This window comes from Typopeltis vanoorti, chromosome 12 (assembly GCF_054136105.1).
Source record: "Typopeltis vanoorti isolate ZY-2024b chromosome 12, IOZ_Tvanoo_1.0, whole genome shotgun sequence".
Taxonomy (NCBI): domain Eukaryota; kingdom Metazoa; phylum Arthropoda; class Arachnida; order Uropygi; family Thelyphonidae; genus Typopeltis; species Typopeltis vanoorti.
Window position 1 is genome coordinate 61,774,114 of NC_143560.1, and position 26,316 is coordinate 61,800,429.

General features: G+C 37.4%; 1 protein-coding gene across 1 annotated transcript in view; it reads right to left on the bottom strand.

Moving 5' to 3' along the window:
* The window catches only part of jbug (filamin-type immunoglobulin domains fbug), an 879,391-nt gene that overhangs the window by 757,319 nt on the left and 95,756 nt on the right, over window positions 1-26,316 (bottom strand). Inside the window, exon 2 of the mRNA XM_090401914.1 lies at window positions 16,932-17,121. Coding sequence (XP_090258040.1) covers window positions 16,932-17,121 — 190 coding nt within the window. The remainder of the gene's footprint in view (window positions 1-16,931; window positions 17,122-26,316) is intronic.

Here is a 26,316-nt window from a genome sequence, read left to right on the forward strand (position 1 = left end):
TGTTGAATATATCTGTTCGCAAATATACTCAAAATCCCTTTGACCTAATAAAAAGGCAGAATGCTGATGAAACTTCATCAGCATTCTATATGTTAAAATGCAATTACCCTCCCCTCCCCGCAGTTAATGGATTATTGTAGTTATGTGCACTGTATTTCTTGGATTCACCCTTTTTTTGCTGCACAATTTACTTATTGTGTCTCTTCCCAAATAAAAACGAATTTCACATGTGCGAAAATAAATGATCAAAATGTTTGTTTACATTGGAAATATTATGTCAAATATTTATATTTTTTAAATAACATTTATTGAAATAAATATGACATTTTGCTTCCTTTCCTTGCAAAATAAGATTATATAGGTCGCACATTTCAATTTTAGGAACGATTTTTTTTATTTTTTTTATGAACAACAAATGGTGTTAAACTGCATTACTCGGGGTTTCCGACTGCACGTCTTTTTAATTTATATCCAATGGTATTTTATCAGAGATTCTACGCCTTTGTCTTTTGCTTAAAACTGCAACAGTACAATTACTTTGGAAAAATAACGAATTCAAACAAAAAGAAAGTGAGCACATGTTATCTAGCAGTATTTGTGTGTATGTGTGTGGTGATAATTTGGGGAGGGGGGGAGTTAGCCATTAAAGGCGAATTAATTCTGTTATGAAAATTTTGGAAATAAAATTTCATTTTGACGCATGCACCTACACATGTTTCAAAAGATAAACTGTAGGGAAAATATCACTACTTCAAAAGTGCCGCATAATATCTAAATTAGCCGAAAATATGTACATAACAGTTGACTTCATAACTGCCATTTATTTTGATTTGTAGTGAGTGATTAGGGGGGAAACCAAGAAAGTTGAAATGCAAAAACCTACAGATTACGTTATAAAAATTATGCATTACCTGATATGATTCAAGATTTACATATGATAACTAACCTTCGAACTAAGATTATGAATAAAATAGGAAACTTAATTTGGAACAGATGGAGGCTGTATTCATTTTCAGATTCGGATTTTCATGAATTTATAAAATAATTGTTTGACAAAAATAATTATCTTCAATCAAGTTCTTGGAGAATTTTAAAATGTATTGGCGATTAAAATAATTAGCAACAAAATTGATAGTGACATTGATCTTCCAAAGTGATACAATATGAAGTGAAGAAAGTATGAAAGGATTTCTTATTTTACGCTGGCATTAAAAACTATAATTATAAGATAAAAACAAGCAGCAAAATGAATATAATTCATAGGTATTTAGTCTGATATAACTTAGATTCCGGTTACCGAGCAAATGGCAAGCAACTGCATTTCTTGCTGTAGGCCACAGAACGTAGCTACTACGTATGCCAGATAATGTAGTTAAGTGTTCCTTTCAGCGTGAAGGATTATTGTACTTTCTAATGGACATGACGGTCAAACTACACTTCTTATCCATGTTCTTTCAGCAGGTGGACAGAATATTATCCAGGTTTGTTGGACATGTATATATGTCCAGCAAAGAAATGGTATGCTTACATACATGAATTTTATGGAATACAGAGTTCCTGTTAGTTTTATATTCTAAGGAAAGAACAATGTATTTTAAATGGAAGCGGGAAGCCTCACAAATTTTTCGGCGGCCTCTAGTTTTTATATTATGAATTTAATATTTAAAAATAAGTATTTTATTTTGCAACTATAACTATGCTGTTTTTTATTGTTCTTTGTGAGGAGTAAGGTTTTAAAATGAGGCCCCCCCTAGAGAGTGAGGCCCCATCTTGCGCCTCATGCACCTAATGGTAAATGCGGCCCTGCTCATTTTTAACCACTTGTAATTTACTTTTTATCTCCCAGAGGCAGATTAAAGATTCTATTGTTTCTAGAGATCATGAAATTAGTGCCACCAATTATTAACTTATTCAAGTGTTTTGCTTGTATGTATTTATTACACACACACACACGTGAGGTTTCAAAACCTATAGTATATGAACGGAATACATGAGAAGTGTGAAGTATATAATTATTATTACTGTTAACATCTGACCTCCATGGAGTCAAAAGACTCACTGCAGGAGATCTATACTCTCGCTCAAAAAGATCACTGAACCATGCCTAACCCATTCACAATTTTGGCTCTCAAGCTTCATGACTTCATGAAGTATGTTCAGATGTATACACATCCACAAAGGATACATACTTTGCATTATGGGATACAAAGGCAATTGGTGTGAAGTCATTAGGCTCTATATACAAGTAGCCCAGTCATGAAGGTATCTCACTGTTTCCTTACACTTGGATAAAGGATTAACCTAAGAATATAATTTCTTGGCATCTTTAAATTATAGTATAACCAATTGAAAAACACTTTCAACATCTATCTCTAATCTAGAATATTTCAATAATAAAGTGCAACACCTTTTGATTACTTGTATATGGGAAATATATGATTTCTGCACAATGGAGTCTGCATGCAGTCCAAAGGAGCAACGGACTACCGCCAGCTCACCAGACTTATGGATGAACAGAAAGTCCCATATCACACATACCAACTGAAAAGTGAAAAAAACCTTAAGGCAGAGGCTTGGTAGAAAACATAACATCTGAAGAGATAGCTACTGAGCTTGGAGCCAATCAAGATTTCTTGCATGTATCAAGCAGACAAGCGCCCCATGCCTCTGGTCTTAGTGGAGATCAGTAAAGATCAGAGAGAGAGAAATTTATGATCTTAGAATAGTCTGCAACTTGGTCATCAAGACCGAACCACTCAGAAGAAAGGCATCTGCTGGTCAATGCCATCGCTGCCAAAAATACGGGCATGTGCAAATGTTATGTAGAGCAGATTACAAGTGTGTAAAGTGCAGTGGCAACCATCCCTCGCACACTTGCATCAAGCCAAAGACCACACCTGCTAAATGTGCGAACTGCAAAGGCCCACATCCTGCCAATTACAAGGGTTGTTCTCTCCACCCATCCAACCTCCAAAAGTCTAGACAGGAATTAGTCCTGCCCATTCAGAAAAATATCATGAGATCTGCACCTGAAATCAAAGCGCGGGTAGTTACACCAGATAAATCTTATGCTTCTGTGGTTTCCTCGCATAACACCGAGGTACTCCCTGCAACTAGCGGTCAAAACTCCTCAGCAATTCTCGCTGCCTCACAAGGGGAGATGCTAACGGCCTTTAGCAAAACAAATCCCAGCCAGGCCAACACCAACAAATTCCTTAGGAATACCCAAGTCATCTTCTCCATGATTAATGACTAATCCAGCTTCAACATCAAATTCTATGCAGATAGTATTCTGGAATGCAAATGGTCTCAACAACAAAATTTTGGAATTACAGGAACTTGCAGATCATTTACAAATTGATATTCTCCTCATTAACGAGACTCACCTACGTCCCTGCGATAATCCCAAACTCAGAAACTACTCATTACTTAGAAATGACAGACTCAATGCCAGAGGTGGAGGCACTGCCATCTTTGTCAGAAGAAACATCTGCTATAATGAGATTAAGAAGACTAATACATCTAACCTCGAAAAGACAGGCAGCTTAAAGATTTATTCTGTATACAATTCCCCTGGCAAACCTCTCCTACCCTCTGATCTCTCTCAGCTACTAGATACAAATGAAGCAATAATTGTGGCAGGAGATCTCAATTCCAAGCATCCTTTATGGAACAGCAAGAGTTTTAACAATTATGGAATGATCCTCTACAATTTTGTCTTGAAGAGAAACATTGTTATTGCAGGCCCGATTGATGAGAAATGTTGTTAAACATTTCTCATCAATTCCAACTTCAAGTGGTTGACGAGCTCAGTTCAGATCACAATCCAATACTTTTAAGTTTAGGAGGGGATCTTGAGCTCATTCCCAGCCAATCACACTAACTTCGCAAAATTCAAGGATAAAATGAACACTATCATAGACTCAGTACCTACTATCTCCTCCCATGAAGAAATTGACACGGCAGTAAGCAATCTTGAATGTAAAATCCATTCTGGCTTATCCGCAGCTTGTTCTATTTCCACCCCAGCTCAAGTAAACTTACTTCCTGAAGAAATCCTTGCTCTAATCAGAAATAAAAATAGACTCAGACGCCGCTATCACAACACGCTATCTCCACAAGACCGTCGAGAACTAAATAGAGCGTCCAACCATTATGCATTAAAAGATCACAGGAACCAGCAATGGGAAAGAAAACTCTGTTCTCTCAAAACTGAAGATAATTCTCTGTGGAAATTGACTAAAGCTCTCCGTACGGATCACTCTTAACATCCAGCCCATTTTACAGAGAAAGAGGCCTTGTTTACAGAGATGATGAAAAAGTCGAAGCTCTTGCTGACGCTCTTCAATTTCAGTGTCGTCCTAATTATGCGCATGCGGATTTGGTCTTCATAGAGAAAATACACCATTGAGTCCATACTGCGCTCCAGCAGCCTTGTAGCTGTGAAAATATCTGTCCCACCTCGCCTCAATCATTAGGAAGCTTAACAACAAAAAAGCCCCTGGTCCAGATGAAATTAACAACAAAACAATTAAGGCCCTCCCACACAAAGCTGTCATGAATTTAGTAGCCATTATTAATGCAATGCTGAGATTAAATTATTTCCTCTCACGATGGAAACAAGCTGACATATTCCTTATTCTCAAGCCTGATAAGGCACCTCAAATGCCACAGAGCTATAGACCTATCAGTCTTTTATCATGCCTGGGGAAAATTGCAGAAAAAGTCATTCTCAACCGACTTAATGAGGAGGTGAATAAAAACAACATAATTCCGAAAGAACAATTTGGTTTCCGTACCGGACACAGCACTACACAGCAAATTCACAAACTGACAGAATTCATCACTACAGGCTTTAACTGGAAACAACACACAGGAGCTATCTTTTTAGATGTTGCAAAAGCATTCGATAAGGTGTGGCACAAAGTACTCATCTATAAATTAATTTCAGCCAACATCCCTCTTTACCTTACTAAAATTATTGACTCCTTCCTAAAGGACCATAAAATCCAGGTCAAGTTGCGTGGAATTAGATCCTCACTGAAAAAAATCACTGCTGGTGTCCCTCAAGGCTCGCTGCTCTCACCGCTGCTTTTTAACATCTTTGTTTCTGATGTTCCTAGCACATCACTAACCACTATAGCTAGTTATGCAGATGATATGGCAATTCTTAGCAGATCTCTCAGGCCGAATATAGCTACGCAGCGCTTACAAACTGCAGCAACAAATGTAGAAAACTGGTTCAGGAAATGGAGAATAACTGTAAATGGCGATAAAAGCACTGCCATTCTCTTCACAAGAAAAAAAACATCTCACTTCGGAGAAGTTAAACTTTTTAACACAGCCATCCCATGGAGATCTAGCACCAAATATCTAGGCATTCAACTTGATAACCATTTAAACTTTAACTCACACATAGTTTATGCATGCAAAAAAGCAAACTCTGCAATTGTGCAACTCTGTTCTCTCCTCAATCGAAGAAGTCAAGTCAGCACTGAAAGCAAACTATCAATCTACAAAACAATTATCAGACCCTCGTTAACTTATGGATCGCCGGCCTGGGGTCACACTTCCCCCACCAACATCAAAAAGTTACAAGTTATTCAAAACAAGTGCCTCCGTATGATTTCAACGCTCCGTGGTTTGTCAGAAATGCTCTCTTACATCGCGATGCTGATATTACAGATATTCCCACGTTTCTCCATAATACTGCCACTGCTTATTTTGCCAAAGCAGCTGTTCATCCCAATCAACTCATTCAAGAGTCATCTAACTATGACGAACACAATAGGTGGAAACATAAGCGCCGAAATCAGCTCTGCTCATCGGTTCAGGTGCCTCCGTACAGCCCTAATTAGGGTGAGCCAGGTGCTCGCTAACCTCTAATATAAGCCTATTTCATAGCGATGAAGGGATCAGAATCCATAGGATTGATATCCATCAAGACACATCAGTTATCAATCTTGGTATCCCAAGATTGAAGTAGTTAGTTTTTTTGCTATTTCAAATCTGCCAATGTCTGTTGCAAATAGTGACATAACTGTTTTTTTTGTTGTTGTTGTTGTTGTTGAGGAGATGATTGATAGAGCAGAATTCGAAGAGTGAGGTAGAATTGGAGAGAAGAGACTTTGATTTAGATGCAATTTAGGAATTGTAGTGAATTCTGAAAAAGAAAATACGTCATTTGATTTTAACGGTAGCTATCGCAGAAAGCAAACTTGTGGAAAACTTTACCAGGTGCATTCGATACAAAGGAGTGGATTTTGATTGAGATTCACTCAGCAAAAGGTAAGGTTTCACTATTAATTTTCAGTTTTAGTAATTGACCAGCCCCCATCAAAACCTACTAGACATAATTATGACCGAAATAGACACCGACACCCTGATAGAAACACTAGACAAAGGTCTGGCGCTAAGCCTACTCAAAAAATTACTAAAAAAATTTGAAGTGGAATGGCCAAGCTACTTGAACCTGTTCTCCACAAGGGACGATGAGGAAAGCGAGGATACTGCTAATACAGAGCAAAAACTGGATTTGGTGGTCTCTGATCCCCCCCCCAGGAACAAGGAGAGACCCACCCGCGGAAAAACGCAAAACACAGACGACAGAACCACCCACAGATGAAGGTATGGAGGAAGACGGACACAACTCTGACCCTCCTGCCTCCACTAAAGAGAAAAGAACAGGTGGACGGAACTAAGGGCCACAATGACTAGTCTACAGATAGCATACACAACAGCAAAGAATTTAGACGAGGCATCAAAATTCAACCTGCCACTATAATGGACTACCGCAGAATCACAAAGGAGCTAGACAATAAAGGTGTACAATACCACACCTTCACCCTCGACTCCGAGAGGAGCCTGAAGGTGGTTCTCCGTGGAGTATCAGAGCACATACATACAGAAGATATAGCCGCCGATCTCTGCTACCAAGACCTACCACCCATCAAGGTCAGCATAATGACCAGAGCAGACAAAAGTCTGATGCCACTTCTCTTAGTAGAGATCCACCAGGCATACAAAAACATATATGACCTAACATCAATTTGCAGGCTAAAAATCAGCCCAGAACCACTAAGAAAAAGGACCTCATCAGGACAGTGCCACAGGTGCCAAAAGTATGGTCATGGCCAGAGATTATGTAAAGCCAAATACAAGTGCTTAAAATGCAGTGAGAGCCACCCCACAAACACCTGCACCAAGCCAAAATCCATCCCAGCTAAATGTGCAAACTGCAGGGGCCCACATCCAGCAAACTACAAAGGATGTATCCCAAAAAACAGACAATCTGCTCCCTCTACTAATCTACAAAAACCAGTAGCAGCAGGCTAAATCAATCTGCAGGCTAAAAATCAGCCCAGAACCACTAAGAAAAAGGACCTCATCAGGACAGTGCCACAGGTGCCAAAAGTATGGTCATAGCCAGAGATTATGTAAAGCCAAATACAAGTGCTTAAAATGCAGTGAGAGCCACCCCACAAACACCTGCACCAAGCCAAAATCCACCCCAGCTAAATGTGCAAACTGCAGGGGCCCGCATCCAGCAAACTACAAAGGATGTATCCCAAAAAACAGACAATCTGCTCCCTCTACTAATCTACAAAAACCAGTAGCAGCAGCCCCAGCTCCTCAACCCACCAGAGGTCGACAAAACACGATACAGAACCAACTGCCACAACCAGAAGCCCCGATCGAAGCAAACCTCAAAAGGCAGATGAAGACCTACGCAGATGTAGTCGGCTCAACAAAGGCTACTCAGGAACAATAACACCCAAATTTAGCAGCCGTCATCACAAACTCCCTTGCAAATATGCTGCAAGACTTCAGCAAATCTAACCCCACATCTGACTCCAGAAAAAGATTTCTACAAGAAACCCAATCCATCCTGGCAGCTCTCATAACTGCATAAAAACAAAAGCACCCCAGTTTCCCTACAGATCATCACTTGGAATGCGAATGGACTTAGAAAGAAGATTCTGGAACTCCAAGAATTCGCAGCGAGATATAACCCAGATATCATCCTAATAAATGAATCTCACTTAAGACCAGCAGACAACCCCAAAGTTAGAGGATACCTCCTCCACAGAAACGACAGAATAAACTACAGAGGAGGTGGCACCGCCATTTTCATAAAAAGCCACATCGATCACCACTCTGTAACCAGCCCCTCGACCAGAAATGTAGAGCTCACAGGAATAGTAGTACCCACTACCTCAGCTGGGAAACTAACACTTTATGCAGCTTACAATCATCCATCAAAGAATCTACTACATTCAGATCTGGATGCCGTCCTGGGCAATAAAGAACAAGTCATCATTGCTGGTGACCTAAATGCAAAACACCCTGCATGGAACAGCAAAGCCACCAACAGAAACAGCCACACACTCTTCAGCTACTCCAGTTCAAACTATGCAGTGGCGGCAGGCCCCCACAGAACCAACACATCATAGTACGTATGGCACAGCCGACATACTTGACATTGCTATCCTGCAAATACTAGGCTACAGTATAGCCTAGACTCTTTAAACGAGCTGACATCTGATCACAATCCAATCCTGCTCCAGCTGGGAAAGCAAGAACAACTGCTGCCTCCCCACTCCTTCATCTCATGGAAAAAACTACCAGAAGTACTATCGGAACACATTGGACCTGTCCCTCACATCAAATCCATAAAAGAAATTGAAAATGCTGTCAAAAGCCTGACCCGGCAAATTAACACAGCCATAAAGGTTGTCACCTCTACCAAAACCACTCTTAAGCCAAACCGACTACCCGAAGACATCATGGATTTAATTAGGAACAAAAATAAAGCTAGGAAAAGGTATACCACAACACCCGTGCACCTCATGATAAAAAGATCCTTAACAAACTAAACAATGAAGTTAGAGAACACTTAAAGCTCACAGGAACAAAACATGGGAAGCCAAACTAGCCTCTATATCACCTGGCGAACACTCCATCTGGAACATTAAGAAGCCTCAGAAACAAAAACAAATCTCTTCCCCCACTCAAGTCAGACAGGGACCAAGTACACACGGATGCAGAAAAAGCTGAAGAGATAGCAAAGAACCTAGAAAAACAGTGTAGCCATACACACGACAACTTAGACATCAAGCATGTCTATAAAATCCACCTCCATGTCAGGCATGCACTAAAACTCACCGACACCTGCAACCACAAACCAGCAAACACCTCACCAGCGGAAATCTATGAAGTTCTAAAGAAGCTAAAGAATAAAAAAGCCACTGGCCCAGATGGTATAACAAATAGAATAATTAAACTGCTGCCCCGAAGAGCTGTCGTACATCTCACCACCATAATCAATGCCATGTTCCGATTTAACTATTTTCCCAGTTATTGGAAAGTCGCGGATGTAGTCCCAGTGCATAAACCAGGTAAAGATCCACACCTACCTGATAGCTATCGACCCATCAGCCTAATCTCAAACTTAGGCAAAATTGCCAAAAAAATCATCCTCTCCAAACTTCAAGCCTTAGTAAATGAGTTAAATATCCTTCCTAAGGAACAATTTGGCTTTACACAACATCACAGTACTACTCAACAAATTCACAGGATAATTGAGTACATCATCACCGGCTACAATTGGCACCACCACACTGGAGCAGTTTTCCTCGACATAGCGAAAGCTTTTGATAAGATATGGCACTTCGGATTACTACACAAACTCATCTCAGCAGGCATACCATAAAGAATCGTCCACTTAATTAAATCTTACCTCCAGGACAGACACATACAAGTCAAAATAAACGGTACAGTTTCCAGTCAGCGATGGAGCTCTGTGGGAGTTCCCCAAGGTTCCCTACTGGCACCGACCTTATTCTTGATATATATGGCAGACATCCCACACAACCCAATGTCAGCCATCTTAGCACTCTATGCAGATGACACAGCAGTACTTGCCAGATCTCTACAACCAAATCTTGTCACTAAAAAACTGCAAGAAAACCTACTAAAACTAGAACAATGGTTCTCCAAATGGAGATTACAAGTGAATCCCCAAAAGAGTATAGCGATACTTTTCACCAGAAGATTGGCAACTCCCAAGGGGGACCTTTATCTATTCAACACCAAAATCCCCTGGCAAACAGAAACAAAATATCTTGGGGTAATTCTAGACAAAAAATTAATGTTCAACCCACGCATCAAAGCCTTATGCGCGAAAGCATCTAAAACCATCGCACAACTTTACCCTCTAATAAATAGAAAAAGCAAACTAAATACCAGAATCAAAGTACTCCTCTACCTGCTGACGATCTGCCCCATAGTGACATATGCATCTCCAGCCTGGAGCCACACATCCAACACCAACATCCTCAGGCTACAGAGAGTGCAAAATAAGTGTTTGCGCATGATCCTGGATGCACTGTGGTTGGTAAGGAACGTCCAACTGCATAGAGATACAAACATCCCTTACATCTGATCCTTCCTACTAACTACAGCGGAAAAATTCTTCTCAAAGATCTCTACACACCCCAACGATCTAGTTAAACAGGCAGCAAACTATGACGAAACTGACCTCTTCAAATACAAGAGGCCAAAAGCCATCCTAAATACTAGCAACAATGACTAATCTCCGTGCCCCCCCAGGGCGAGCTCACAGCTCGAATCTTTCCTTCAATTCATCCTCCCTATCAGACAATGGGGAATAAAAGCATCTTGCTTCACTCTTCTTGCCAATGATGTTATGTTATGTTATCTTGGTATCCCTTCTGGTTCTCATTGATGCAGTTTTTTCTTGATGTGGGAAGTCTGCTGAGGTGGTTCTGTGGCCATCCCAGTGAATGTCCCTCCCTGGGATATGAACAGCTCTCTCAGTAGTAGGGTGGACCTGCCACTGGGTGGAGCCAACACTGAAGGTTCTTCTTGGTGGCAAGGGTGAGCCTGCCACTGAGTGGAACCACTGCTGAGTTATGAGTCAAATGATCCTTCATGGTCACTTGCTGATAGAGTGATCTGGGTAACTGCCAGAGTTTTTGGAGAACTCCCTTTACTTAGAAGTAGAGAGGGTCTGCTCGTTGGTGGGTTTTTTTTGCCTGTCACTGAGTGAATCCACTGCTGAGTTTCCTGTCCTGGACTAATTCAGGTTAGGAATGACAAATTTAGTAGTGATCTTTTAGGATCATTCAGTGTAATTTTATATGATGTTGTAGATCACTCAGTTTTTGGAGAAGTATCCCTACACTTTAACACATCTTAATAAAAGTCAAAACCAGTCTGGGTGGTGACACTTCCCATGATGCATAGCATTATACACATCCAAAAGGGTGTGTGTGTGTGCTTTGCATTATGGGATACTAAGACAACTGATATGAAGCCATTAGCCTCTATATGCAAGTAGCCCAGTTACGAAGATACTTTATGTGCAAACGTTGTTTGCTTACAGTTGGATAAAAGGATTAAACCAAGAATATAATTTCTTGGCATCTTTAATTTATATGAAAAAACTTTCAAAACCAAAGAATATGTTAAATTTAAAAAAAAATAAAAAAGTCAATAACACTAATGATTTAAACAGTGCTAAAAATATTGTTTTCATGAAACTTTCTTTCGATTCATTTTTAGATGAATTGCTCTCTTTGATAATTTTCTGTTTCCATGAATTGTGGATTTCTGATAAATTGCATCTTTGTTTAACTGCTGTTTGATGAACTGTGTTTTCAGTTATTTTGATTAATTGTTTTTCAGTCATTTCAGTTACTTACTGTTCAATGAACTGTTCACTACAGTTCCACTTATATATTAATGATATCCAGGATGATCTGAAAAATAATGTCCAAAGATATGCCAATGATGTAAAGTGGAAACGTGACATGTTTTTATATGAAGTCCTTGCAAGTTCATTTGAATAGAATGATGCTATGAATGAACGAGTATGAGTTCAATGTTTACAAATGCAAAATTATGCATTTTGAACTTGAACAAATAATAAACAGATGGAAATCCATTGCAAATACTGAATGAGACCAGAGACATAAGTATAACAGTAGACAGGGAATTAAAATTTCAGAAATCACTGCCAAAATGTTTATCATTACGGATAACTGCAGTATTGATGCAAATGCTCATTTTTATGAAGAAGGAAGTTTATCTTCCCCTTTGGCATGTGTAATGTAGTAAGATGGATGACATGACATGTCCTTTGGTTGGAAAAGACCTAGATTTGATTCTCATCAATGGCATGAGGAAAGGTTCAACCAAAGGTGAGTTAGCCAGTCTGATATGAAAGTGACAGATTTCTTCCCCCCCCCCCCAATTATCTGAACTAATACTCTGATACTCTGAAAACAAGAACACAAGGAAATACTGCTTGCTTTTAATGGAGGACAATATGTGATTTCAAAAGCTTTTCTCGGATCATGTGTGAACAAGTGGAATAAGTTGTAAGTGGGAATTGTGACTACTTCTTCAATGAATGAATTTAAGGGAAAAATGAGTGTTTAGAAGTCATGGGAGGATGAGATTGATGAGCCTTTGAGTTTCTGCAGATGATATAATAATATATACCAATCTCTTCAGCATGTGCAGAAACACTAATATACAATATGGTATTAATGTGATATTACATTATCAAGAATAAAATGCAGCAGGTGATTTGGCATTCTCTTGCCAAAAGATCATCATCTTATCACTGCTAATACTATTTATGGTGCAATTTACTTTTTTTTTTATTTACTTTTTTTTATTCGGCAATGAAGTATTTTGCTATATTACCTGGATGGATAAGGTGGTGTATAAGCATGGCATTAATGCTACGAGCATAAATTAATTACATTAATAGTAAATGCTAATCAAAATTATTATTGAAAAGTTAAAATTTTAGATTTATTATTTTTATTTCAAGTACATGTTTTATAAACCTAAAGTGTTAATTATTTTTATTTATTTATTTATTTTTATTATTACAATACACACATTTTCTTTGTTAGGCTCAATAAGATGATACAATGTGAAGCATGAATATGATGTTTCCAGTCAGTCATCTAGAAAGAATAATAATGAATTTACAGACTAACAAAGATGTCTAAAATGCTAATAGGTTAATATATATGTAATAAGATTAAGTGTAAGGTGGATTTGTAAAGTTCTAAAACTGATCATGCAAGGCATTAAGGAATCAAAAAATGAGTAGCAAGAAACAACTAAATACTATGTACACCCACTATATAAGCAAACAAATGATGAAAGTCCTGACAAAAGTCGCACCGGTACAATGCTGTGCTAAAATAAATTCATTTTAGTAAACTATCCACTATAACAAACTGTTCCTGTGGACTCTACAAGTTTGCTATAGTCACAGTTGACTACATATAAAAATAGCAAGGCAACAGAAAGCAAAAAGATTTCCAAGGTTTGCTTCAACATTGCAATTATCCTCTGAGTTGTATTTCCAACTTTTGCTATGTAACCTTTGAACCTCAAATTCCTATCAAGCAACATGCCAAGATCTCTTGCCACCTCCTTAGTTTCTTGCAACATAACCCTGCTAATATAATATGCTGTTGGAAATCTAATCATGCCAAAGTGCATAACTTTACACTTACTAACATTAAACTGAAATCCATTTTCATTTGCCCAAATTTCCAGCCTATTCAAATCATGTATGAGCATCCCTGACTGCCCTTCCTATCTTTGCATCATCGGCAAACAATTGCACATATGATGTTAGATTCTGCCTGATGTCATTAATGTATAGATTGAGCAATAAAGTCCCAACGACTGAATCCTGAGGTACACCACTGGTCACCTTAAATCTGGCAGATCCACACCCACTGTATACACTTTTTGATATCTGTCTGTCAACCATCCCCTGATCCAAGTCAAGAAATTATATTCCAATCTCATATTCTCCGGTTTATGCAACAGCCTTTCATGTGGTATCCTATCAAATGTCTTAGAAAAATCCAACATTATCATAGTGTACCCATTCCCTTTATCCAACTCGGCCATAACAATATTATAAAATATGAGCAAATTGCTAAAACATGACCATCCTTTAGTAAACCTTGTCTACCCATTTCTGTATGCAAGTTCTTATCAACTTCTCTAAAATCTTCACTACCACACCAGAGATACTGATAGGTCAGTAGTTAGAAACATAAGTTTTTGCACCACCCTTGTACAATGGAACTATCATACATTCCTTACATTTCTGTGGTATCATTCCTGAGCTGAGACTCAAGTTATACAAACATGTGAAAAGCCTAGACAATTTGGCTGAGCATTCCTTTAGCAAACAGGCTGAAATTCCATCTGCATCTATAGACAAATTCTTATCCAGGTTATGCAACAGCTCTTCAACCTCATTTTCATGAACCTCTAACTCTCCATCCAATGTAGCAATAGCACTGTGTACCATGTAACATACACGGTTGATATATCTTAGCAAAGTGAGCACTCATTAACTAAAAAACTCATTAGCTTCCAACACTCGAGTAGCAGCTGCACTCAATAAAGTTATTCTTTCACATTCATTCTTTCTTTTGCTTGTGGCATAACGATAAAATTCTTTTGGATTGCCTTTAACGTGCATGGCCTGAACTTTATATATTTCATAACTCCTCTCACTCTCATTCTCGTGATATTCTTTCCACATCATCTTCTTCTTGTGGATCTCTTGCTTAATAAGGTTGCACATCCATTTCACTCCCAACCTATTTATTCTTCGAACATTAGGGATACATTCAGATACCACCTCATTTAAGCACATTTTTCATAGATTCCCATGCATTGCTGACATTTTTCCCATTCAGTAATTGATACCATGGGACCAAAGATAGTATTCTCCTAAGTTGATCATAATTTCCAGCTTTGTGATTCAGCATATAACCTGTTTTAATCAAAGCATCAATACAATTAGATACTTCCCATGAAAGCACAGCATGATCACTGTCACCAATTTGTGGTAAAATAGCCATATTCTTAACAGAGACTCCTGATGCTATGAGCAAATCTAACACTCTTTGACCTCGAGTTTCTTCTGTCACATGCTGCTTGAGAAAGTTGTCTCACAACAATTCAATAAATTCCTCTTCTTTCTTATCATGAGATTTCTCTTTTCTCGTTTTTCTTGAATGGCTACAACCCTACTATCATTTTCAAAATTCTAAAACTATAGCCTCTACTTCATTCTACTCAAGAAGACATTTCTAGAAGATTTTATGGAAATCTGCAAGTATCTTTCCAACCTGTTCAGCAGAAGATAGTGATGTTTCAACAATTCAAAACACCAACTTTTCCTTTAGCTCCATTCAACTGTGTGTGTGTGTGTGTGTGTGTGTGTGTGTGTGCGTGCGTGCGTGCGTGCGTGCACACACGCGCAAATATCAGATTTCTCGCTTTTGTGGTTTTTCATACTATGTGTACATAGGCAGATCAACAGTTATATATTTAAAAGAGCAACAAGATTATATATAACATTGTAAGACAGACAAATCAGGTCTTGCACATCATATTATATCTTCCAGACACAGAATCTACTGGAAAAATTTCTGAAGTGTTATATAAAAGTCATTTTTTTTATTAGAAAGATTGAAATTAAAATATCAGAAATAGAAATTTTATTAGAAATGAAATATTAAAATATTAGAAGTCCTCTCTAAAAAGAAAATGAATTTAAAGGTAAATATAACATTTTATATAAACTAAGTTAAAATATAAGTGCTCAGAAAGATAAATACCAACAATCTTATTTAGGAAATTGCAATATTTGGAGGAACATAAACCTACTATGTGCTATGTGAATTTTTTGCAAGATGATTATGCTTGCAAGAATTGATATTTTAGACATCAATAATAAACCTCACCAAGGATGGTTATAATAAATTCCAGTGCCAAATGTTGCATGATGAATATTTGTCACAACCTTTCTGAACCATATCTGGAGTTAAAGAGGATGTCTGCTACTCCCTTCTTATTTATACTGGTCCCAGATTGTATTTAGAATATTAGAATATACAAAAAATGACTCATACCAGAGGAATTATTACTGAAAAAAAAAAAAAAAACCTGGATGGCCTGGCTAATGCAGATGATGTCGATATCTAAAATAAACAAAACACGTTACAAGAAGAATCACTATATTTGGTTTAAAAATAAATAAAAATATAATGAAAGAAATGAGAATCAATTTGAAAAACAATCTACTAAGCAAAAATGAAAATGAAAAAATTTAAACCATTTCAAATTTTACATATCTCGACAGTGTTTCAATCTGCAGATGGAGAAGCTAGAGATGTTGATGAAAAGATTCAAAAGACAAGAGGTACTATATATGCTAAACTTGGTAGATTATGAAAAATTATGTAAACCAAATAAAGATACATGACACTAGATTATGGAAACAGACACAAAAAAAAATATATTTAATAGATGTATTAAATCAGGTCTTTTACAAGAGTGTGAAATATAGGTGGTTTCAAAGAAGACAGAGAGAGAGTGCTGCAAACATTAACCAATGTCCATAGAGTACACTTCAAATATGGTAACTCCAAATTATTAGTAACGAAGACCTCTGGAAAAGAATGAATCAACAAAATGTTCAACTTAAGAGATCATTTAAAAAAAAAAAAAAAAAAAAAAAAAAAATCATATGGACTGGATATACACATCAAAAAAAAATCATGGCTCTCTAGAATAGAACTCATAACAGAAAGAAAGCCTGGCCATCCAGACTTTCTTTCTGTAAAGGAGAATGACTTTCATGAAATGTGACAATAGTTTCACTCATCTAAGACCAAAAGCACAGAATCAGAAACGACAGTAAGCATTTACTGACTAATGACAATTCTGATAGAATCTGAAGAACTTCTCATTTGTGGAGATAATATTAGAAAAAGTAAAAAATAATAATAATTTTTTTAAAATATTCTATTACATCTTTTTTTTTAAAAAATTAACATAGCACTTACCTTAAAGAAATCCCACTTTTCCAATCAGATGTGAAATTTGTAATATTTAATTCTGAAAGAACTGCTTGAAGCCATGCCAACATTAGCTTTTTGGGAGGGAAGTTACTTCGTCCAATCTGATATCTCAAGATTAATGACCATATAAGACCTAGGATCAACTTCAAATTTCCTTCTACAATATCCGTGTTACCTAAAAAAATAAAATCAATAAGAAATGGATCATTCTAAAATGATGTCACACTCTTAGGAGAAGGAAGACAAAAGAAGTATATGAGGTGGGGTCTGAAAAGTTCTAATAAACACCTAGAGCAAAAATTAATTTTGTCTTCTTATATATCCTAAAAGAAAAAGAACAAAATTATTACAATTTTATGAAACACAGGGTTAAAGAGTTTTAAGATATGGTCTTTGTTATGGTTATATCAGTTGCTTTAATATCATTTTTGTTCTAGATGTTTATCAGAACTTTTCAGTTCCCCCCCCCCACACACACACACATCCTATCTATAATGCAGTGTTCGTAAAAGCAAGCATTTTTTTAAAAAAATTTGAATTTTTCATATTACAAACACAACAAATTAACATATTTTAAAAATATACAGAAATGACTCAAAAAAACTGCATAATAATTACATTAACTGCAAAAATTACAATAATCACTGAAGTCTGGAAAGTTTACAAGCAGAAAAAAAAAATCTATGTATTTAAATTTTAAGTGACAACATCAAGAGGATGTGGGAATATCTGTAGTTATGATAGAGTGGGGAGGAGAAAAAGTACTAAAAAAAGGTGTGGCATAAAGGATGCCCTGAAATAGAATTAACAATACTTAATTGTTAATTAGCAGTTCAATAATGTCGTCTTCTTCTTTAGGAAATTTTTTATTCATCCCTCAAATGGGAAAACCCAATATATGAATGATGGCTATGGAATCCCTTTGTCCATCTACAGCTAATATCTGCATTCAAAACTTTGAGGAAATTCTTCCAAGATGGCTTCTCTGAGATGGAATGATATATTAAAATGCTTCCCTGAAAGTATTCCTGAAAGTATTTTAATATGTCAATAATGACCTGATAATTTGTCCCAATGGATTCGAAAAACTAAAAACTGTCTAATTCCTCAACTGTGGGCACTCCAAAATCCAGTTTATGATGGAAAGAAAAAAATGGATAAAAACTGCTGTTCTTAGACTAGCAGATGATTAGAACACTTTATCATAGAGCATTCACTACCTGCAGAACAAAGAAAAATCAGTAGACATAAATTTCATTAAGTAATTACAAACTGAGTGACTATACCACAAGATTTCTTAAAAACGCTGTCTACAAAGTGGACTGAAATATGAAGATGTAATTGAGTATCTCCTTTGCAGGAGTTGTCAGTGTGTGGGAAGTGTTTAAAAAATACTAAATTGTTGTGATGTTAAAATCTGTCCCTAAGGTTCAAAAAATAAACAGAGTAGGAATGAAATGGATGTGTAATCTAATTAAGCAAGAAATTCGTAAGAAAAAGATGATGTGAAAAGAATATCGTGTGCAAAACGATGATGTAAGTCATCGGTTCCCAACCAGTGGTAAGCATACCCCTCCGGCGGTATGTGCTAGGCCGTTCAGGGGATACACGAAAAATAATCAGTAATGGCAGAAAAACAAGTAGAATAAGCAATTTTACATTAAGATAGGCACTTAACAAAAGTGTCAGTATTTAAAAACAGCTATTTTAAAAAAAAGTAGTACAATTTATAGAAATGGGTTTAAAAGGGAACCACTGATGTAAATTATTAAAATTATAAGCAGCAGGCTAGAAAAGTCACAAATGTTGTACAGAAAGCTAAGTCCAAGTATGAAAAAGGAACCGCAAGTTAAACCCAAAAGAATTCAATCGTTATGCTGGAAGTAAACGCTATCAAACTGGTATATGCAACATTGAACTCACTGCTACTTCTTCACCGTATGAAGAAATTCATGTGAATGAGGAGGAAGTACTACAGGTATCCCACAAACTGAATAAGAATTCTGCAACAGGAACTGATATGATATCAGCATTGATGCTAAAAGAGAGTTCAGCTGAACTGGCTATTCTCTTGACCAGGTTATATAATTTGAGTCTCAGAACAAGGAAGATTCCATAGGAGTGGAAAGAATGTATGGTAATCCCACTGAACAAGGGTGTGCAAAGACCAATGTATTCAACTATCGACCAATCAGTATCCCAGGAATGGTGGTGAAAGATGTTGAGGCTTGCATTCAGAAATGGGTTGACAAAGAATCTCTACTTTGCAATGAATAGCATGGGTTTACTAAGGGAAGGTCATTTTTAAACTTGCTCATTTTATAATAATGTTACCACTGAGTTAGACAAGGAGAATGTATACACCATGATACTTTTGGATTTTGCTCACTTTTGACAGAATACAGCATGGAAGACTGTTGCATAAACTGGAAAATATCGGATTGGATTATAAACTGTTGGCATGGATAAAAGGATGGCTAACTGAGAGATATCAAAATGTCATATATAGAGAGGGTGTGAATCTGCTAAATTCAAGGTAACCCGTGGTGAGCTTCAATGATTAGTCCTTGGTCCATTGTTATTCAATCTGTACATTAATGATATTAGGAAAGATTTGACATGTGACATACTGCTATTTGCTGATGATGCAAAGATAGATAAGATAATCAGGAGTGCTGCTGATATCCAGTACTTGCAGAATGATTTGAATAGGCTGGGATTGTAGACGTGAAAATGGCTGCCAGTTCAATATTAATAAATGTAAGGTCATGATTATGCACTTTGGTGTAATTAGATATCTAATGTTGTATAGTATTATATTGGTGAGATTATGATAGAAGAAACTGATCAGGCTAGGGATCTTGGAGTTTTAGTAGATAGGAAGTTGAAGTTTAAGGGTCATATAGAAAAAATTGTAAATACAACTCATTTACAAGCCTTGATAAGATTTCATTTGGACTATTGCAAAGTCTGGTCTCCTAGTTTCAGTGGTGATTCTGATAAAGTAAAGAGAGTGCAAAGAAGAGTGTCAAAATGATATCAGGACTGTAGAATACAGATTATGAAGACAGACTGAGAATCTGTAGGCTGCAGATGCTAGCAAACAGGAGAAAGAGGGGTGATATGACTGAGACTTACAAACTTTTGAAAGGGTTATACAGAATTTCAGTAGATGGAATTTTACATTTTATGGAGGGGTGGGGAAAGGACGTGAGGGCATCCATGGAAGTTGAGAGCAAATGCTCTCAAGAAGGGGAGATTAGGGCTCCATACAACACACCATTTCCACTATTTAATCCTCCATCTACACACTGTGCCATCTACTGCCCACTAATAGTATTTTGGTCTGTTAATTGTGTATGTTTTCTGGCCAATTTATCCATAAGTGGGATGAAAAATCCAAGTACAGTATAACCACTTTCTTCCATATCAACTACCATCCTCACCTTACCATTAATGGTGCTTTTCACAAAAGGAACATTATAGGAGACTGCATATCTTCTCTAGCTAGAAGAAATGTCAACTAGCAAAAGTACAGATATCCAAGTGACAGATAATACTTACTGCCAGAAGTAGTTCAGAGTTTTCAGAGCAGGGGCTCTTGTTTCCCTTTCCCTTCTACTACTTTTTTTTATGAGTACTGAACAATGTCAATCTACCAGTATATAGTATATACCTGACAAAAAACCTGAGCAAATTTTCTGTCAGATATTTCTACCACTATTTCAACACCATCAAAAACAGCAGCCCTCCATTATTCCAACACCACTTTTGTCTTGTCAGATGTCATCTCCTTCCAGGAGGTTGACTACCATATTCCACCATGTATGGTTTTGTGCTTCTCTTTTGCATTCTTCATAGGACAAAAAGGTCCAGTCCTTATCTTCTCTAGCTAGAAGAAATGTCAACTAGCAAAAGTACAGATATCCAAGTGACAGATAATACTTACTGCCAGAAGTAGTTCAGAGTTTTCAGAGCAGGGGCTCTTGTTTCCCTTTCCCTTCTACTACTTTTTTTTATGAGTACTGAACAATGTCAATCTACCAGTATATAGTATATACCTGACAAAAAACCTGAGCAAATTTTCTGTCAGATATTTCTACCACTATTTCAATACCATCAAAAACAGCAGCCCTCCATTATTCCAACACCACTTTTGTCTTGTCAGATGTCATCTCCTTCCAGGAGGTTGACTACCATATTCCACCATGTATGGTTTTGTGCTTCTCTTTTGCATTCTTCATAGGACAAAAAGGTCCAGTCCTTATCTTCTCTAGCTAGAAGAAATGTCAACTAGCAAAAGTACAGATATCCAAGTGACAGATAATACTTACTGCCAGAAGTAGTTCAGAGTTTTCAGAGCAGGGGCTCTTGTTTCCCTTTCCCTTCTACTACTTTTTTTTATGAGTACTGAACAATGTCAATCTACCAGTATATAGTATATACCTGACAAAAAACCTGAGCAAATTTTCTGTCAGATATTTCTACCACTATTTCAACACCATCAAAAACAGCAGCCCTCCATTATTCCAACACCACTTTTGTCTTGTCAGATGTCATCTCCTTCCAGGAGGTTGACTACCATATTCCACCATGTATGGTTTTGTGCTTCTCTTTTGCATTCTTCATAGGACAAAAAGGTCCAGTCCTTAATATTTCTCATCCAATCTGTTCCTTGTCTTCCTCTTCTTCTTCCTTGTATCATTCCTTCTAGAAGTGTTTTTTTGTAGGGATTCATGCTCGAGTATGTGACCAAGGTAGGTAGGTAGGTGGTTTTCTTTTTCATAATGGTTTTCAACAAATTCCTATCTTCTCCAATCATCTCTAATATTTCTAAATTAGTTTTTTTGGCAGTCCATGGGGATCCACATCTCAGAGGCTTTTAGTTTATTTTTGCAATATTTTGATATTGTCCAGGTTTCTGCTCCATATAGCAGTGTTGACCATACGTAGCATTTGGACATCCTAATTCTTGTTTTTGTGTGAATTTCCCTTGAGGTCAGAATGTTTTTCATGCTAATGAAGGTTGATCTAGCAATTTCTATTCTTCTTAATATTTCCTTATCACACTTTCCATTCTATGTAATTAGTTGACCCAAATATATATAACTCTCTACTTGGTCTAAAGTATTTCCTCTGATCTTAATATCGGGTATTTTCTCTTTTTTTTTTTTTCTCTTTGTCCACGCGGTTAGCCTAGTGGCTGTGCGCTTCGCAACCATATGCCTGGGGTTCAATTCCTATCGGAGACGTGAGGAGCTCAAGGATCTTCCTCAACCATAGCCAAGTTAGTCGATCTTGGGCGTGGACAGCAGGGTCTTTCCACCCAGTCTATCTGTGGTTTTTCATCCCACAAGCAGGCAAACCAGCCCTGTGAACACACACGGATTACAGTCATTAATATCTCCCTTAGGGGATGCAACAGAGGAGTGGCGAACCAACTGCATTAATATGCCAGTAATCGCTCATTAGGAGGGAACTCAACCCGTCCTAGGAAGGACGAGAAGGATAGGATTTTCTCTTTTTCTCTTGTTACCAGCATGGTTTTGGTTTTTTTGAAGTTGAAATTAAGTCAATATTTTTCACTTAGCTTCAACATCTCTTCTACTAGGTTTTGAAGATCCTTTTTATTTTCAGCTAGCAGTACTGTATCATCACAATATAGGAGACAGAACACAGCCTTGTCTGACACCCTTCTTTCCTGGGAATTCCTCAGAGATTTCTCCTGATATTTTTATTGAGGCAGTTTGCTCCCAATATAGATTTATCAGTAATCTGGTATCTTTACCATCTGTTCCTATATTTCACCACTTTTACAGCATGCTATATGCTGCATTTAGTGGTGTTGGAATAATGGATAATAATGGAAATCCAAATAATGGTGTCTGATAGAGCATGTATCATAATACATGCTGTACCAGAGTTGCAAGAATCATGCTGCAATATCCTTCACTTGAAAAGACCTGAGGTTCAAATTCAATTTAGGACATGAGAAACCCAACTGACTAAAGAACATGGATACATACACAAAAACCAATAATCAGCTCTGGATCAAAATTTCCTTGCTACACTTCATTAGTTATTTACTGTCATTATTGCTCTAAAACTATTTCATTATCACTACAGCATGATATTCTGATCTGAATTGAAATACCCAAACAGTGAGATTATGTTCCTTGAGAACTTCAATGTTCACAACTCAAACTGGCTTCCATCTCCAATTCCACTGGGTTAAGCTACAGCCATATTTGCTGTCCACTTTTATTTATTTAATTATTCATATGGAGTTATCTCCCTTTTTCTCGCCCGTCCTTATCGGGGCAAGTTGAGCCCCCCTTATGGGGGGTTAAGTATTTATGGCTGTAGATCCGTGTGTGTTCACGGGGCCGGTTTGCCTGCTTGCAGGATGAAAAATGCCAGATAAACTGGTGGAAAAAACCCTACTGCCCGCGCCCAAGACCGGCTAACTTGGCTATGGCTGAGGAAGACCCTCAAATTCCTCACGTCTTCGACGGGTATCGAACCTGGGACCCTCCTTCCCCAGTCATATGGTTGCGAAGCGCACAGCCACTAGGCTAACCGAGCGGACTGCTGTCCACTAATGATCTAACATAAATTTTCTATTTATACACCAGAATACCTGATAATCCACCATTTATATTTTCTTAATCAGCTCCTTTCAAATATATTACACGTCAGGTATTTTCTTCATAACCTAGATTATTAACCTGTCTGTTTCATTTTATGTGGAACATCTTTCACCCGGTTAATCTCAATCTCATGTCTTTTGGCATTAAATTGGTACCAAATGGGATGACTTCTGTAATTTCTACTCCTTCTTTTCAGGGTCTGGCTACTAAAAGCAGAAATAGCTGATCTGAAGACCTGCTCCAACTGAATAACTGAAATCCTTTCTGAAATAAGCATGGCATCCACTACTCTGCCCAAAAACCCAACTACTATCCCAGCCTTGGTTGTTCACAACAAGGGAGTCAAACAATTAGTAATGATTCAGAAATCAAAACTCATCAAATCCAAACCTATCTATAACGGGACAAATGCAGAAAATCTGTCTCCCACTTAAATGATCATCAAGCCTTGTGATCCTTCACCAAGGCTATTTAGGTACAACTTCTGGCACTCTCAAATCAATATGTATCACTGTAACATTACCAAAGGCTGACATCCCAGCATCAGTCCTCCTCCAACACTTGTTGAGATGATAAAAGCAAATCACTTCCCACTATTCCAAGAACAACGCACTGTATGTCTTCTGATTTTGTGGTAGAAAAACATTATTTAGAAGACTTCTTAAGCTTGGATACTACTAAGTCCTCTAAATCAAGATAGAATCCCTCAATTATGCCCAAAATGTGTGTTCCATAATTAAAACCAATCTCACACCATTTGTACAAGCAATCCTACTCACCTACCATTTACCATACATCATGGAAGCATCCAAAGAAGGAAACAACAAATAAAAGTCAGTCATTAAACTGTTGTCAATGGAGAACACTAGCTAATTTCTTCACTACCAGGAAAACCACCAACAAATTATTGATCACCGACATGGATTCTGCCACTCTCATTCCACAGCAGATCTCCTAGTCAACCTTATCTATCTTTGGACAAGCCATAGAAAGGCTCAGAGAAATTTGTGTGGTTGCTCTCAACATTTTCAGAGCATTTAATTGGGTCTGGTGCAGATGCATACTGTATTTGCTATGCTGCCACTTTATGGCTTACATTCCACCTTTTGCAATTAGGTTGCTAGTTTCCACACTGGTTATTCAATGCACATCATGGCTGATAGTTTCCTCCAGTGGTGCACCCAGAAGAGGGGGGAAGGGGTCCTGCTCCCACCACCACCACCACTACAAAATTTTCCAAAAATCTTTTTCTAATTAAAATTACTTTTTTTAATTTTTTTTTTTATTTATGTTGTGTTGTGTCTTCTATTTCTATACTACTTATGAATTAGCGATCATTGCAAATGCTCAGTCACAGGTCGTCGTGTGTATTCTCAAATCGTCTACTCAACTCGCCCCCCCCCCCCCCCCCAGAATTAAATCTTGAGTGTGCTACTGGTTTCCTCTCAACAAATTTCCCCACCACTGCTGGAGTACCTTGAGACTCGGCAAAGGCAGATGACTAATGGGGTGCTGCATGGTTCAGTGCTAGGCCGTGTTGTTTAATTAAGTGACATAGGAAATGATTTAAGAGGAAATATTCAGTTGTTCGCTAATGATGCAAAGCAAATATTCAGTTGTTCGTTAATGATGCAAAGCTAGAAAGAATGATAGTGATGATGTTGCATGATGACTTAAAGAGCCTTGCGGTATATGGGCAAAGGTAAATGGCTGCCAATTCAATGTGGCCAAGTGTAAACCATGCACTTTGAGATGAAGAGAACACATATTACCATTATTTAAATTAAGGGGATATTAAATCCCACATTGTTTTAAAACCGAATAAGAAACTCAAAGATTGGAAACAGAGAGTTTCTTGCCGAATATAGTATAGTAAACTATAAAGTATCGGCGAAGCGTCCGCTAAATGCAAGTGGCCCAGCACGTAGTGCAATACCGGAAATCTCGCAGCAAAGTCGGTAAAGTTCTGATCACTATTCTTAGGTATTTACCATAATGTAAAAACACATTTCCTAGGAAATGTATGCTGTTATTACATTATGGTGGTGAGGTCACTACCCAGACCGGTTTCAGCCTTTTTTGAGGCTTCATCAGTGAGTAGCTAGACCGAGTTAATACCAAAGTGTATAGCGAAAAGAACTTTATACTCTGCTATACGAGTTTCCGAACAGGTGCAACCATTAAGTTACTTAAATATAAAGAGCTAATAAGCTTCATTTCGGCACATATACCTAAGAATAGTGATCAGAACTTTACCGACTTTGCTGCGAGATTTCCGGTATTGCACTACGTACTGGGCCACTTGCATTTAGCGGACGCTTAGTGATCGCCGATACTTTATAGTTTACTATACTATATTCGGCAAGAAACTCTCTGATTCCAATCTTTGAGTTTCTTATTCGGTTTTAAAACAATGTGGGATTTAATATCCCCTTAATTTAAATAATGTTTTTGTTGCCGAAATGAAGCTTATTAGCTCTTTATATTTAAGTAACATATTACCATATTTTTTGCTTATAAGATGGCTTTTTTTTTTGTATTTAAAATTTACCTCAAAATTTGGAATGTGTCTTATAAACCAGTGCATCTTACACACTGATGCATTTTTGATGCATGTACAGTTATATCAATAGTAATGACTATTGATGATGCAGTGACACAGTCATTAATAGTCACACATTTAAACTGTAATCAATACATTATTGTATTTAATTTTTTTT